The 17,216-nt window shown below is 46.5% G+C and overlaps 1 protein-coding gene across 8 annotated transcripts in view; it reads left to right on the top strand.

Annotated features, from left to right (window-relative positions):
• LOC147122402 (mucolipin-3-like) overlaps nt 1-17,216 on the top strand; it is an 88,500-nt gene that overhangs the window by 48,594 nt on the left and 22,690 nt on the right. For all 8 annotated transcript variants that reach the window (XM_085983538.1, XM_085983537.1, XM_085983540.1 and 5 more), the window contains exons 4-7: nt 7,251-7,404; nt 9,610-9,691; nt 9,819-9,915; nt 12,365-12,464. In XM_085983538.1, the coding sequence (XP_085839664.1) occupies nt 7,251-7,404; nt 9,610-9,691; nt 9,819-9,915; nt 12,365-12,464 (433 nt within the window). The remainder of the gene's footprint in view (nt 1-7,250; nt 7,405-9,609; nt 9,692-9,818; nt 9,916-12,364; nt 12,465-17,216) is intronic.

Genomic DNA, 17,216 nt, shown 5'->3' with positions numbered 1-17,216 from the left:
AGTCTTTGGGGAGGCTTTCTGATCCTTTCTGGATAGCGCCTTTCCCGAGTGTCTCGCTTTTGGTGCGGAGGCGATTCTGGCACCCTGTCGTCGGTTGGGTCATCAGCTTCCGATGCTACTGTTTCTGGGGTAGATGCGACCTGTACATCGGGTTCCTCACCAGGTACGTATGGGCGAGGCATGGGGTTGACTTGTTCCTGTGACTCTAGGATCTGGTCAGCATGGCGTCTCACGATGTTCTCCCCAACATCCACTGTGTACATTAGTGGGCCCTGCCGTGTGCATATCGTTCCTGGCTGCCATTTTTCTGTTCGGTAGTCGCGGGCCAAGACTGGTTGCCCTACATTGAAGCTCCTTGTTGGCTTCTCATGGATGTGCTGGAATTGCTTACACTCAACATCTCTTCATACGTTTGGTCTGAGCAAATCCAGGCGAGATCTTAACCTTCGGTTAAAGAACATCATGGCCGGGGCCTGGTTGGTGACTGCATGTGCTGCATTCCGGTAGGCGAACAGGAAATTGTCCACCTTATGCTGCAGCGGAATGTTGTCATTGTACATAGCCTTTATTGCCTTCTTAAAGGTTTGTACGAACCTCTCAGCCAATCCATTTGTGGCTGGATGATACGGGGCGGATGTGTAATGCCTTACCCCATTCTTCTTCATAAACCTCCGGAACTCTTCGGACACAAACTGTGGTCCGTTATCGGAGCAAATCTGTTCTGGCAAGCCGTTCCTGGCAAAAATGGTCCGTAGGACTGCAATAGTTTTCTCCGTGGTGGTGGAGGACATTTTGATGACCTCAGGCCATTTCGAGTGCGCATCCATGGCTATTAAAAACATTGTGTCCATGAATGGACCAGCAAAATCAATATGCACCCGTTGCCATGGAGATCAGGGCCACTCCCATGGGTGTAGAGGGGCATGTGGTGCATTTTGGACTTGCTGGCATCCTGAGCAGCTCTTAGTCAGGTCCTCGATTTGTTTACCGATTCCCGGCCACCACACACAAAGCCTTGCCAGGCTTTTCATTTTTACCCCTCCCAGATGACCCTCATGAAGCTCATTGAGCACTCTATCCCTTAACTTGGGTGGAATTACCACTCGGGATCCACACATCAAGGTCCCCCGGCAGATTGACAGCTGTTCTCCTCTTGTCGAGAATGCTGGCAACAGTGAGTCGCTATGTGCTGGCCATCCCTTCATCAAATCATATACCCGAGACAGTGTCGGGTCATTTCGGGTCTCCTTTTCTATACGAGCGTTAGTTACCGGTAGGTATTCAACTATAGTTGAATGAAATATTTCGACAGGATCCACTGCTGGTGCTTCCTCTGCAGTAGGCAGTGGCAGGCGTGATAGCCCATCAGCATTTCCATGTAGTTTCGTGCCCTTATATTCAATCTCATAGTGGTGCGCCCCTAGAAAGAGTGACCATCTTTGTAGTCGTTGCGCAGTCATCACCGGAACGCCCTTCTTCGGATTAAAAATGGAGACAAGAGGCTGGTGGTCAGTCAGCAAGGTGAATTTCTGCCTGTGCAGATAGTGATTGAACTTTTTCACTCCCCACACTAAAGCTGAGGGCCTCCCTGTCAATCTGGGTGTAGTTACGCTCGGCTGAGGTTAGTGATCGTGACGCAAAGGATATTGGCCTCTCTCTGAGCCGTTCGAGAATTTGTGCGACAGCACCGCTCCAATGCCGTAGGGTGACGCATCACACGCCAACTGAATTGGCAGTGCTGAGTTGAAATGGGTCAATACCTCTTTCGATGTGATTAGTGTTTTGCTCTTCTGGAAAGCTCATTTACATTCGTCACTCCACTTCCATGGCACTCCAGTTTGCAGTAGGGTGTTCAGTGGGTGTAGTATTGTAGACAAATTGGCAAATGGTAGTAGTTTACCAGCCCGAGGAACGACCTCAGTTGTGACACGTTTTCCGCTGCTGGAGCCTTGACTACTGCCTCAATCTTTTCTGGGGACTTATGTAACCCCTCTATTGATAACGTGGCCACAATACGAGATCTGTTTTTTAAAAAACTCGCATTTGGGGTGGTTAGCTCGGAGCCCACATTCCTTCAATCTAGTGAGCACCTGCTCCAGGTTGGTGAGGTGATCACTGTCATTTTCACCCGTTACCAGGATGTCGTCCAAATAACACTGGGTCCCTGGGATCCCTTGCAGGACTTGTTCCATTGCCCTTTGCCAAATAGCCGGAGCTGATGCTACCCCGAATACCAGCCGGTTGTATTGTTAGAGACCTTTATGGGTGTTGATTGTGAGGTATTTTTTTGATGCTTCTTCTACCTCCATTTGCAGATACGCCTGGGCCAGATCAATCTTAGTGAAGCGTTTCCCTCCAGATAGCGAGGCCAAAATATCTTCAATCCGCGGAAGTGGATATTGCACGGTGTGAAGGACTTGGTTCACTGTTACCTTAAAGTCCCCACAGATGCGAACCTTCCTTGGTTCCCCAGGTGTGTTGCTCAACGACTTTTTCATCACAGGGACGATGGGTGTAGCCCACTCGCTCCAGTCTACCTTGGACAGTACTCCTGAATGTTCAAAACTCTCCAGCTCTGCTTCGACAGCTGGGCGGATCGCATAAGGTACCGGTCTGGCCTTAAAAAATTTTGGGCTTGCGTTTTCTTCAATTTTAATTGTCGCTGTCATGCCTTTTAGTGTTCCGAGTCCTTGCTGGAACACTTCTTGCGCGTCGGTTAGGATCTTTGACAGTCGCCCAGGTGTGACATCGTCATCCTTTTTGGCAGCCGCAGTCAGTGCTTGTATGGAATGCCAATCCAGCTGTATTTTCCGGATCCATTCACGTCCCAGTAATGGTGGTCCTCCATCTTGCAATACATACAGGTCTAGTTTTGGTGTTTCCTTACCGTTATATATAACGGTCACCCTTATTTTTCCTTTGGGGTAGACTTTTTGCCCCGTGTACCTCTTCAAAATAATTTTTGTGTTTCTCAAGGGTATGTGTGAGAATAGCCGCTTGTAGTCCCGTCGGTTTATGACTGTTAGGGCTGATCCTGTGTCCAATTCCATTTTTACCTGGACTCCTGCTATCTTGAGAGTGACCCAAATGGTTCGGTGATCCTCCGTTTTGATCACATTATGTAGTTTCAGACAACTCAGCTCCCTGCTTTCGGAGTCGGTATCACTCTTTTGTTCGTCTGAACTATTCTCCGTCACCTTATGCACCACCTTGTACTTTTCTTTTGGAGATTTCTTATTGCTGGTTTTCTTTCCCGACCTGCAGACTCGTGCTATGTGTCCTACTTTTCCACACTGTCTGCACACTGTCTTTGAACCAGCAATCATTGTGGTCGTGTGTTGTTCTGCTGCAGCGATAGCACTTCTCTGTTCTGTATGACATTTCATTTGTGCCATATTCTTGCGGTCTCTGTTGTATCTCTGCAGCGCCCCGTGCTGCTGCTTCATATGATACCGCAATACTGAAAGCCTTGTCCAGCGTAAGGTCCTTTTCAGATAAAAGCCGTTTCTGGGTTCCTTCACTTTGAAGCCCACACACAAACTTGTCCCTTAAGTTATCTGCCAGTCCCGTTCCAAATTGGCAGTGTTTCGATAGTTTGCGCAGTTCTGTTAAATATTCAGCATTGCTTTCATCCTTATGCTGGTTCTGTTTGTGAAACTTGAATCTTTCTACTATCGGCAGCGGTGTGGGATTTAAATGTTCTTGTAGTATCGGCACTATGTCTCCAAAACTCTCTTCCACTGGCTTCGCTGGGGTTACTAGATTTCGTAATAAACCATACGTCTTTGCACGCATTAAATTTAACAATACCGGCGCTTTCTTGTCATCTGACACCTCATTTGCCTTGCAGTATACCTCTATTCGTTCGACATATGTAGTCCAATCTTCGACTTCATTGTCAAATGCGGTGATACTGCCACTCTTCGGCATTTTGGGTATGGTTTAAAATGGCGTCTCCCGCGCTTTCCTTCCTCCCCCGCTGCTGCCAACGCCGCTCTCGGCGGTCCTCATGGCAATGGCGGCGCCCTGTAGGTTTCGCGCGCTTCACCTGTGCTGCTGCCAACGCCGCTCTCGGCGGTCCTCGTGGCAATGGCGGCACCCTGTAGGTTTCGCGCGCTTCTCCTGCGCTGCTGCCAACACCGCTCTCGGCTGTCCTCGTGGCAATGGCGGCGCCTCGCGGGTTTCTGCGCGTCTCTCTCCCTCTCCTCGACGCTGCTCGGCCCCTGAACACCGGCTGCGCCCTGTGCGCTCTGCCCTCTCTCTCTCTCTCTCTCTCTCTCTCTCTCTCTCTCTCTCCCGTCGACGCTGCTCGGCCCTTTGCTGTGTCGCTCGGTCGGCCTCTAGCCCGCCGATGTCCGGGAAGTTGTCTGCGCACTACCTGTTGCCAGCCCGTTTCGCTGGCCCACCGCGACTGGAAAGCCAATGTTGGCTCTCAACAGCCTCCCCCGCAATTCTCGAGTCTCTGCTGGATGACTGGGCGGTTGCCCGTGGTTGACGCCCGTGTCTCTGGCCTTGACCTCCAATCTACTGGTCTCCAGGAACAAATCCCTGGGAGGTGATGCAGAGTTGCAGGTAGGATCAAATTTGCCTCGTCGCCAATGTTGTGTCCGTCAGTAGTAAGACACAGACTGCAGGAGAACGGTACAACAGGTGTTTACTCAACGTGGCTCACTCTGGAACTGAACTGTACAGATTACTACTCAGTGCTATATACAGGTGTGGTCACTGCCGGTACTACAGTATACATGAGCTGTAAAAAGTAGTTCCCCCCCCCCCCCCCCCCCCCACACTGTGCTCCCATCCAGCGAGGCTTCATGCTGGCAGTTGATTGAGCCTCGTACAATTGTCTCTTAAAACTCCCTTCATTCACGTTTCCTTCATACTCTCTCTCTCGCCTCTGTCTCTGTCTGTTTTTTTTCTTCTTTTCTCCCCCCTCCCTTTTTCTTTCCTCCCTTCCCCACCTGGCAAGAAAGCGATCCCATAACATGCTGATCAACGTGTTCCTTGTTGAGATTTTACATATTTGTAAATTCAACAGAAACACCAGCTTGGCATTTTTGGATGATAAAAGAGTAATTTTAAAGGGCCGGAACTTGCTGTAGCTGGCGAATGTTTGTTAGACTTGCCCTTGCCCGCTGAAATTCCATGAGATCTTGTACGGCAAGTTGCTGTTTAGTGGGAGATCCAAACAGCACAGCGCCCTCTACAGGGCATCTGGGACATGTGTGAACTGGGAAAGCGACTCTCTCCTTAACCAATCCGATTGAAAAATCGTTACTGAGCAGCGCAGAGTCTGAACCAGGAAGTGTCAGTTAGAATATTTAATCAGGTATAGAAAGTGAAATAATAGAGGGAAGGAAAGACTGGATTAAGAGAGAGAGAGAAAAAAGAGACAGAAAAAGTAATTTAAATTTATTTTCTTTTTGTTTAAATCTACAACAGTTAAAAGCTGAATGAATGAGACTCCACACTTGAAATAGTTAATTTTCAGTGTCAGAGAGGTTGTCTGGCAGTAATTAACACTTAATATACCATTAAAAAGAGTACTTGGACTGGAATGGACAGGCCCTAAATTTCTGTGGCGAGTTTAGTCTGTAGCTACCACCCAGGTATAGCAACGTTACGCCGTTCAGTACGGTCACCGGTGAGGCAGACTGAGATACCGTTTTCACGAGGCTAACTGCAGAGCGGCGCAACTCTCTCCTCGACTTGTGGATATTCTCGTTTAACCGCGCCTCTGCCCCTCGCCTGAAGTTGCTGTGCGATTTGCGCATAAATAACAGCGACGTCATTAACTTCACCGTGACTTCGACAGAAAATTCTGGTCCATAGGTTTCTTGATTTTTTTTTTGCTCCATGGCCCCTGATGCAAGACAACACACAAGGTTGAAAAATATCGAGGTGGTGGTGATTAGGTAATTGAGAGATATTGAGCAGGTAGAAAGATTGGGCTTTAAAAGTCCTGGAAATTGTAGACCGAAGGTAACGAGAGGCTCGTTTTTTGCGGTCCCAGGATGGAATGAATTCGAACAGAAGACTTGAGTCTCGACTTCAACACGGTAAGGATTCGGGGAGGGGGAAGAGTCTGCAGTGTTGCATATTTGAAGTTCAGAAGATACAGGAGAGGAAAATTCTGAGCGGCACTGACCATTGTAATATCAATAAAATCGATAAGAGACTGGAAAGTTGAATGCCAGAAGTGAATATCTTTGTATCACAGAATGATACAGCACAGAAGAAGGCTATTCGGCCCATCATGCCTGTGTTGTCTCCCGTCCAAGAGTCTGAGATGTGGGATTATCCAATTGGGTTTTATAGGGAATTAAGACTTTCGAAGCAAAAATAAATATTTGAGACAACTAAAAGGATTCCGAGCTTCTTGGAGGCTGTTTTATCAGTGGAGGGGAAGTAGGAATTCCATTGCCGATCAGAGGAGGAGATGACGATGAGGTAAGTTTAAGGGTGGAGCCATCAAACGTATGAGGTGGTAGCTGCTGATTGGACTTGTAAGAGACATGAGGAGGAAGGATTGAAAGAAAGTAAGGACTATTAAGTTTTTAAACGGGTGGGGCAGCTTTTAGGCTAGACCCATTTGTTAGGAATATATGGGTTGTGGAATGTATGTCATCAGTTAGCAGGTCAAGGTCTACCAGGTGAAGTAAAAGTCCATTTCAGTTGGGCTGTGGCCATCTTGGTGGCCAACATGAGAGGCTGCTCTTTAAGACAATTGTACCTTCATTCATTACGATTTTGCTTCCAAGGAAGGTGCGTTGATTACTATTTCTGTTCTTACACGATGCTATAAGTGATGAATAGGTTCTACCTTTTTCCTACAACTTTCTTTCTTTATTTTCTGAATCCAAGCAGAAGGTGAACCAGTGTCGGTGTTAGTTTATCCTTTATGTATATATTGTGTTGCATAGTTAGATATTGCATCGAATCTACAGCACAGAAACGGACCATTCGGCTCCACTGGTATCTGCTCCACACGAGCCCCCTCCCACCCCTCTTCATCTAATCCCATTAGCATATCATTCTATTCCTTCTCCATCTGGTGTTTATCTCGCTTCCTCTTAAATGCATTTATGCTCTTCACCTCAACAATTCCATGGGGTAGTGAGTTCCACATTCTAACAAACCTCTCTTAGGGAATTCAGGAGAAGGCCATGCTGAAATCTAACTTGAATTTATCCTCTTGAAGTGTAACGACTACAATTTCTCTCTCAAACAAATTTGTTTTGCTCTTCTAGTATGTGCAACTGCATAGGATTTCTGTTGGCAATCACGCCTATGAGAGGAGAGGGAGTGATTTAACACCGTTGACCGTGTGTCAGTATTTTTACAAGCGGGGGAGCATCAGCCCTGGGAATGAGTCTTTCATCATTGACCCAAAGATCGAGACAGGTGGGTATGTGCGACGAGTGCTATCATTTGGATAAGGGGGATTGATAATTGAGATCACATCGTCGTTCTGGACACTAATGGAATCTAAGGGATATGGGGCTAGGGCGGGAAAGTGGAGTTGAGGTCGAAGATCAGCCATGATCTCATTGAATGGCGGAGCAGGCTCGCGGGGCCGAATGGCCGACTCCTGCTCCTAATTCTCATGTTCTTTTCCTCAAAGAGGAAGAACCACCAGACCTGAAACGTTAACTCTGTTTCTCTCTCCACGGATGCTGCCTGGCCTGCTGAGTATTTCCAGCATTTTCTGTTGTTATTCCTTATAAAACATGTCTATTAAAATTCCCCCTCGCTAAATATTGCCCGATTCTAACCATTCAGGACCAATGTCCAATCTTGCTTTGAACGATTGGAAAAAGGGGGAGCTCTTCATTACCAGAACTCCTAAGGGGGACAAATGATCAGTGAGGCAGCTTTGTATGTTTTATTTTAAATACACTGAACCTTCCACTGATCCATGCTACAACATTTTTTTTTCTGGCTGCCATCTTGAGGGGTGAGGGGGGGGAGAGGCGATCGTGAGCACTGTAGAGTCACAAGAGCACTCCTGCTGCCTCTGGCTCCACGGGAACATTTCTTGTTTTTTGTAAAACCTTAGGCTGCAGTAGCCGCTGAAGAAGCCTGACCTGCCTGCTGCCCTGCTCGTCACTTTCCAATGTCCCAGAACGGGGTGGGGGGTGGTGGGGGAGGCTACAACGGGCATTAGGCCCTTGCTTATATATAAATGAGGCCCAATGCCTATTTTAGGCAGCTGTTCGCCATGCCTGAAAAGTTGCCCGACCCGATAACTGGTTGTGCCTGAAAGACGTCCAATTTCCACCCTACAGGCTTGTGTGTATTCAGCACCTTTATCACAGCTCTCTGAAATAGAGCTCCACATTAGTTAATTACTTTTGAAGATTGTTAAACATAAGAAATAGGAGCAGGAGTCGGCCATACAGCCCCTCGCGCCTGCTCTGCCATTCAATAAGATCATGGCTGATCATCGACCTCAACTCCACTTTCCCGCCCGATCCCCATATCCCTTGATTCCCCTGGAGTCCAAAAATCTATCGATCTCAGCCTTGAATATACTCAATGATTCAGCCTCCACAGCCCTCTGGGGCAGAGAATTCCACAGGTTCACCACCCTCTGAGTGAAGAAATTTCTCCTCATCTCGGTCCTAAATGGCCGACCCCTTATCCTGAGACTGTGACCCCTGGTTCTAGACTCTCCAGCCTAGGGGGGAACATCCTGTCAGCATCTTGAGTAGGTGAATGTTATTTGTCAGCTTGGCTCTGTTCGCTCTCTGGGTTAGGAGGTGGTGCGTTCAGGACCCGCTCCCAAGAATAGAAACTGAGCTCCCAACCAGGGCTGACGCTCCAGTGCAGTGCTGCACTGGTGCTGCATTGTACGAGATAGCATTCTGCCAAGGGGGACGTTCAAATGGAAGTCCCATCTGCCCGTTCAAGCGGAGGCTAAAAATCTGGTGGCGCTATTTGAAGACGAGCAGAGAATGTTCTCCCCCATGTCCTTGCCAACATTCCTACCTCCACCATTATCAACCAAGTAAGATATACAGGGGAAATTCTTTTTTAACCGGCACCTAAATATCTGGAAATCTCTCTTAACCGGCAAAATTCAGGAGTAGGTTCAGGTAAGATTTACTGTATTAGTGGCCATGTAACCGGGGCTCCTGCACCTGTGGCCGTGCAACAGGGACTCCTGCACCTGTGGCCATGTAACCGGGGTTCCTGCACCTGTGGCCGTGTAACCGGGGTTCCTGCACCTGTGGCCGTGTAACCGGGGTTCCTGCACCTGTGGCCGTGTAACTGGGACTCCTGGATCTGTGGCCGTGTAACCGGGGCTCCTGCACCTGTGGCCGTGTAACCGGGGCTCCTGCACCTGTGGCCGTGTACGGGGCTCTCGTACCTTAGTAAGTATACCTCTCTGTAATCCGGACTTTTTGATCAACCGGCACCACGCCGGTCCTGTCGATGCCGGATAAAAAAGAGTTTCCTGTAATTCACGGGAAAATATCATTGTTTACTATAGTGGGGAGCTGCTTACTATAGTGGGGAGCAATGACATCAATACTTTAATGAAAATTGTGGATAATGCCGACAGTTTAACTAATGTAAAGCCTGGCAGTATTTTCTCTCTCCCAGATTGCTTTGATATTGAGCCAATGATGCCCTTGCCCAGTGGAACCTCGGACACTAAGCTGAATTTGACGCTGCATTTCCATAGGTGAGGTTTGCTGCTTTTCCGATGACGTTTGGAATGAACTTTTGTCTCTACATTTTTTTTAAACTTGGGAGAAAATAAACTTGTGTTTTATATATATCTTTTTCTACCTTTTCTCCTTTTTAATTAGGCTTGTGATGGTGCAAGTTCAGTTTAAACTGAAAGCAATCAACCTGCAAACAATCCGTCGTCATGAGCTGCCAGATTGTTACGATTTTTATATTACAGTGAGTAGTTTGCCCTACACCTGCCTTCCTGGGGCGGGGGGGGGGATTGTCGATGGCAAGCCAGAAGTTTAATAAATACAAAACTGGATAGAGTTTCCACCTCCCAGGTTTTGTATTAACTCATGGGCCTAACGCATAAGAATTAGGAGCTGGAGTAGGCCCCCAAGATCCTCCTTTTTGGGATCTTTTATTCCAAAAGATTCGACGTTGACCCAAATTAGTAGCCGAGATTAAAACTTTATTTCTTGATTTTTATTAGGTATAATCAAGGATCAACATCCCTTACGGTGTCTTAAGCAGCGGTAATCAAGCATACATCATACTACCCCCTTATGCCTTGGGTAAAAGTCGCAGTTGGAGTTGTCTGTCCCCTATGCCACGTTCCCCCGAGTCCGCTATCCTTGCCTTCAGGTGTCAAGTTCCAATCTTTTACAATTAACCCTTCCTGGGGGGTCTTTTTTTTATACCTGTTCTTTCCATTCAAACCTGTGGAGTCTTCCTGAACCAATTGCTGACTTACCCTAAACCGTCTCTTTATTTCCATCGGGTCTCCTGTGTCACCTGACCTTACCCAGGTTCATTCTTGTGTGTTTTCCCACTAAGTTATTTTTAACGAAACAAAGTATAAAACATTAATTTTTTTAAACATCTTCCTTGTCTGTCTGTTTTACTACCTTATCAGTCTAGTTTCTATGGTTGCATAGTTACCAACCCCAGCTGCACCTTGTTTTCCTCGAGTTATTATAACTCCCATCTTTTCAAGGTCTGTGACTTCGCGTCGTTTAGTTTGAATGCTCCATTGTCTCCGCTGCTTTATTAAAGTCAGTCAAGTTAGCTCATTTTCCCATCTACCCTTGCTGCAAGCTGGTTATGATTGGTTACTTTGCTTTGTGAGTTAATGATGATTACGTTGTGTGTTTATATAAAGTAGTTATTAATAAGCAAATCAGTGAGATAATTAATAAGGAAATTAGCTATAATATCACAGACCATACGGCCCCTCGAGCCTGCTCCACCATTCAATAAGATCATGGCTGAACTTCGACCTCCACTCCACTTTCCCGCCCGATTCCCCATATCCTTTGAACGGAATTCTTTTTGTTGGCTCGAGCCAAGAGTTAGGTGTTTGCTCAGTGCAAAGTTAAGTTACTCCTGTCTCTGTACATCCAAACTGTCTAAACAGGAGTGACCTTCCATTTCTTTTGATTAATGTGAAGGTTTGCTGGATGTTCTCACAGAAATATTGGTGCCCGTGAGTGTCTTTGGCAGGGTTACTCTCCCAGCCAATCGCTAAATAGTGTTGGACATTGATGTTAGTAATTGCAGTTCATAGAATCACACAGCACAGGAGGAGGTCACTCGGCTCTTTGAAAGCATTATCCAATTAGTTCCACCACCCTCTTTCTCCACAGCCCTGTAGGTTTTTTCAGTTCAAGTATTTACCCAAATCTCTTGGGGAAAGTTGTTATTGAATCTGCTTCCACTGCCCTTTCAGGCAGCGCACTCCAGATCACCACAAGTGTGCGTTTAAAAAAAAAAAAAAAAAAAACCTCTCCTCATCTCACCTCTGGTTCTTTTTCCAATGACCTTTAAAACTGTGTCCTCTGATTACTGACCTTCTGCCAGTGGAATCAGTTTCTCTCTATCAAAACCCCTCATGATTTTGAACGTCTCTATTAAATCTCCTCTTAACCTTCTCTGCTCTAGAGGAGAACAACCCCAGCTTCTCCAGTCTCTCCATGTAACTGAAGTCCCTCATCCCCGGTACCATTCTGGTAAATCTCCTCTGCACCCTCTCCAAGGCCTTGACATCCTTCCTAAAGTGTGGTGCCCAGAATTGGATGTAATACTCCAGCTGGGGTCTAACCAGTGATTTATAAAGGTCTAGTTACATTAACTGCACGATTGGTTCTTGACGACCGATTTGGTTCTATTGCTTTGCCGTGTGAATGAGCAGAAATGCCCATTGCTTTGGGTAAACTTTTTGTTTCGGCCAACGATTTCAGGCAGACGGAGCAGAGGACCCCGTGTAACCTTTGTGTACATACGATTCCGACAGCGCAAAATCTTCATCAGAAGAGTTCCTGTTTTGCTGCGAGGCAAATGGCTTGTGTAGGATTGGGAGATGGGTACAGAAGTAATGAGCTGCACGGGGAGATAATTGTATTGTGGGAGCAGTTTTCATTAAGTTAGGAGTTAGATACATTTCTTAAGGTTAAAGGGATCAAGGGATATGGGGAGAAGGCAGGGACAGGGAACTGAGTTTGGATGATCAGCCATGATCACATTGAATGGCGGAGCAGGCTCAAGGGGCCAAATGGCCTACTCCTGCTCCTATCTTCTATGTTTCATGACTTGCGCAATGGCAAGGTTACCTTGTACGGGGACTGATAATCTACCTTAAAGAGTCATTGGTTCTTTATACAGTTATGGTATTTTTGTTTTTTAGATTACCTTTGACAATAAAGCACACAGTGGGAGAATTCAAATTCATTTGGACAATGATGTTTCCATTAGGGAATGTAAAGGCTGGCATGTAACTGGGGGCAGTAAGTATATTTCAGTTTTTTTTCATGCCTGCAGGGACATTTGGAGCATTTTTTTACAAGTCCTATATGTTGGAACAACAAGTTGTTCTCGGTTTCTCTTCATGAGGCCACTGCCTATCATCTGTTCCCTCACTGTTGCTATACGAGGAGTACGTGCATATATGATTTTTTATAATTCGTTCTCTGCATGAGGACGTTGCTGGCGAGGCTGGCATTTATTGCCCTTCCCTAGTCGCCCCGAGAAGGTGGGTGTGCTGCCTTCTGCTTGAACCTGCCCCTGTGCTCGCTGACCTACATTGGCTGCCGGTTAAGCAGCGCCTCGATTTCAAAATTCTCATCCTTGTTTTCAAATCCCTCCATGGCCCCTCCCCTCCCTATCTCTGTAATCTCCTTCAGCCCCACAACCTCCCGGAGATATCTGCGCTCCTCTAATTCTGCCCTCTTGACCATCCCTGATTATAATCGCTCAACCTCTGGTGGCCGTGCCTTCTGTAGCCTAGGCCCTAAGCTCTGGAATTCCCTGCCTAAACCTGTCTGCCTCACTTACCTCTCTTTCCTCCTTTTAAGATGCTCCTTAAAACCTACCTCTTTGACCAAGCTTTTGGTCACCTGCCCTAATTTATCCTTATGTGGATCGGTGTCAATTTTTTTGTCTTCAAATACTCCTGTGAAGCACCTTGGGAAGTTTTACTATGTTAAAGGCGCTATATAAATACAAGTTGTTGTTGAACCGCTGCAGCCCGTGCGGTCAAGGTGTTCTCACAATGCTGTTGGGTAGGGATATTCTTTGTCGTGGTTTGATACAACAGAGTGGCTTGCTGGGCCACTTCAGAGGGCAGTTGCGAGTCAACCACATTGGTGCAGGACTGGAGTGACGTAATAGGCCAGACCGGGTAAGGATGGCAAGTTTCCTTCCCTGAAGCACCATTAGTGGAACCACAGGAAACTTTGTGTTATCCGGAGGCGAACCGTCCGGCAAGCTCGAGCCACCGGCAAAAATCAGGAGCCGTTTTTTATTCTTTTTGTTTCTTTGCTTTTTTTGAACAGTCAAGCTCTGCAACATCTGTAGCTAAGCAACAGCTTCAGCTAGAGACGCTACAGAGATGCTTGCCGACTGGTTAGAGGCTGTTGCTAAGCAACAGGGTTTGTTGATTCATACGGAGATGAAAATCTCCGTATGTTTCAACATTAGCTCTGGACGTACGGCAGTTTTGAGGGAACGGCAGCAGCTCAGTCCCGTCGGTGCTGGATAGCACAAGATTTCCTGCAGTTGGGTTTTTAAACAATAGTTGAAAGGGGAAATATTTGCATGGCTATGGGGAAAGAGCAAAGGGAGTGGGACTAATTGGAGCGCTCTTTCAAAGAGCCGGCACAGGCACACGATGGGCAGAATGGCCTCCTCCTGTCCTGTCATTCTATTAGATCAAAGGATGAGGCTTATAATGTTGCCAAAAAGACCCTAGTTTCGGATTTAACTAAATCACTTTCAAACTCAATATAAAATTCTATCATATTATGGTCACTCTTCCCTAAAGGCCCCTTTACTACAAGGTTATTAATTAACCCTTTCTCATTGCACAATACTAGATCTAAAATAGCCTGTTCCCTAGTTGGTTCCTCAACATACTGATCTAGAAAACTATCTTGCATACATTCCAAGAACTCGTCCTCCACACTATTACTGCAAATTTGGTTTGCCCAGTCTATATGTAGATTAAAGTCCCCCATAACTACTAACATAGAAACATAGAAGATAGGAGCAGGAGTAGGCCATTCGGCCCCTCGAGCCCGCTCCGCCATTCAATGAGATCATGGCTGATCATTCAATACAGTACCCTGTCCCTGCCTTCTCCCCATATCCCTTGATCCCTTTAGCCTCAAGAAATATATCCAACTCTTTCTTGAATATATTTAATGAACTGGCCTCCACCGCCCTCTGTGGCAGAGAATTCCACAGGTTCACCACTCTGGGTGAAGAAATTCCTCCTCATTTCAGTCCTAAATGGCTTACCCCTTATCCTTAGACTATGACGCCTGGTTCTGGACTCCCCGGCCATCCGAAACAACCTTCCTGCATCTAGTCTGTCCAGACCTGACAGAATTTTATAGGTTTTGATGAGATCCCCTCTCAATCTTCTAAACTCCAGCGAGTATAAGCCCAATCGACACAACCTCTCCTCATACGTCATTCCTGCCATCCCAGATATCAGCCTGGTGAATCTTCGCTGCACTCCCTCCATGGCAAGAACGTCCTTCCTCAGGTAAGGCGACCAAAACTGCACACAATACTCAAGGTGCGGTCTCACCAAGGCCCTGTACAACTGTAGCAAGACATCCTTGTTCCTGTACTCGAACCCTCTTGCTACAAAGGCCAACATACCATTTGCCTTCTTAACTGCCTGCTGCACCTGCATGCTTACCTTCAGCGACTGGTGCACAATAACACCCAGGTCTCTTTGCACTTCCCCTTCTCCCAATCTATTGCCATTCAAATAATAATCTGCCTTCATGTTTTTGCCACCAAAGTGGATAACCTCACATTTATAGTGCATTTGCCATGTTTCTGCCCAATCACCCAACCTGTCCAAATCGTACTGGAGTTTCACGACATCCTCCTCACAGCTTACCCTCCCACCCAGCTTTGTGTCATCTGCAAATTTGGAGATATTACATCCAATTCCCTCGTCCAGATCATTAATATATATTGTGAACAGCTGGGGTCCTAGGACCGATCCTTGCGGTACCCCACTAGTCACTGCCTGCCACTCGGAAAACGACCCGTTTATTCCAACTCTTTGCTTTCTGTCTGTCAACCAGTTCTCTATCCAAGTCAATACCTTGCCCCCAATCCCATGTGCCTTAATTTTGCACGCTAATCTCTTATGTGGGACCTTATCGAAAGCCTTCTGAAAGTCCAAATACACCACATCCACTGATTCTCCCTTATCTATTTTACCAGTTACATCCTCAAAAAATTCCAGTAGATTAGTCAAGCATGATTTACCTTTTGTAAATCCATGTTGACTTTGTCCGATCCTGTCACTGCTTTCCAAGTGCTCTGCTATTACATATTTTATAATAGACTCTAGCATTTTCCCCACTACCGATGTCAGGCTTACCGGTCTATAATTCCCCGCTTTTTCTCTACCACCTTTTTTGAATAGTGGGGTAACATTAGCTACCCTCCAATCCATGGGTACCGTTCCAGAGTCTATCGAGTTCTGGAAGATGACCAGCAATGCATCTACTATCTCTAGGGCCACTTCCTTAAGTACCCTGGGATGTCGACCATCAGGCCCTGGGGATTTATCGGCCTTCAGTCCCATCAATTTTCCTAACACCATTTCCGTACAAATGCTGATTTCTTTCAGTTCCTCCCTTCCATCAGACCCTATGTTCCCTGGCATCTCTGGGAGGTTATTTGTGTCCTCCTTTGTGAAGACAGAACCAAAATATGTATTTAGTTGGTCTGCCATTTCCTTGTTTCCCATTATAATTTCCCCTGATTCTGACTGTAAGGGACCTACGCTTGACTTCACCAATCTTTTTCTCTTCACATTCTATAAAAGCTTTTACAGTCAGTTTTTATGTTCCCTGATAGCTTACTCTCATTCTATTTTCCCTTTCTTAATTAGTCCCTTTGTCCTCCTTTGTTGACTCCTAAACTGCTCCCAATCCTCAGGATTATTGCTTTTTCTAGCCAATTTCTATGTCCTCTCCTTGGATCTTATGCTATCCCTAATTTCCCTTGTTAGCCACGGTTGAGCCACCTTTTTTGTTTTATTTTTATGCCCTTGTTACATGCGCCTCTAATTTCCTGATTTATACTCTGCCCTACATTACAACTACTGTTTGGGGGCCTATAAACAACTCCCACCAATGTTTTCTGCCACTTGCTGTTTCTAAGCTCCACCCAAACTGATTCTTCTACTTGATTTTCGGAGCTAAGATCCTTCCTCTCTCCTGTCTTTATCCCATCCTTTATTATCAGGGCTACCCCTCCTCCTTTTCCACTTTGCCTATCTCTTCTAGAAGTTAAGTATCCTGGAATATTTAGTCATAGAGTCATAGAGTTTTACAGCACAGAAAGAGGCCCTTCGGCCCATCGTGTCTGCGCCGCCCATCCCTCCCTGTCCAGTCTAATCCCATTTTCCAGCATTTGGTCCATAGCCTTGTATGCAATGGCATTTCAAGTGCTCATCCAAATGCTTCTTGAATGTTGTGAGGGTTCCTGCCTCTACCACCCTTTCAGGCAGTGAGTTCCAGCTTCCAACCACCCTCTGGGTGAAAAAGTTCCTCCTCAAATCCCCCCTAAATCTCCTGCCCCTTACCCTGAATCTGTGCCCCCTTGTTATTGACCCCCCTACTAAGGGGAAAAGTTCCTCTTTATCTACCCTATCTATGCCCCTCATCATTTTGTACACCTCAATCAGGTCCCCCCTCAGCCTTCTTTGCTCCAAGGAAAACAACCCCAGCCTGTCCAGTCTCTCTTCATAGCTGAGGCGCTCCATCCCAGGTAACATCCTGGTGAATCTTCTCTGCACCCTCTCCAAAGCAATCACATCCTTCCTATAGTGAGGTGACCAGAACTGCACACAGTACTCCAGCTGTGGCCTCGCCAGCGTTTTGTACAGCTCCATCATAACCTCCCTGCTCTTATATTCTATGCCTCTGCTAATGAAGGCAAGTATCCCATAAGCCTTTTTAACCACCTTATCTACCTGTTCCGCTGCCTTCAGGGAATTATGTACA

The sequence above is a fragment of the Somniosus microcephalus genome, chromosome 3 (genome assembly GCF_052327205.1).
Source record: "Somniosus microcephalus isolate GS21.2 chromosome 3, FLI_Smic_1.0, whole genome shotgun sequence".
Taxonomy (NCBI): domain Eukaryota; kingdom Metazoa; phylum Chordata; class Chondrichthyes; order Squaliformes; family Somniosidae; genus Somniosus; species Somniosus microcephalus.
This window is presented reverse-complemented; position numbering and strand designations above follow the sequence as displayed.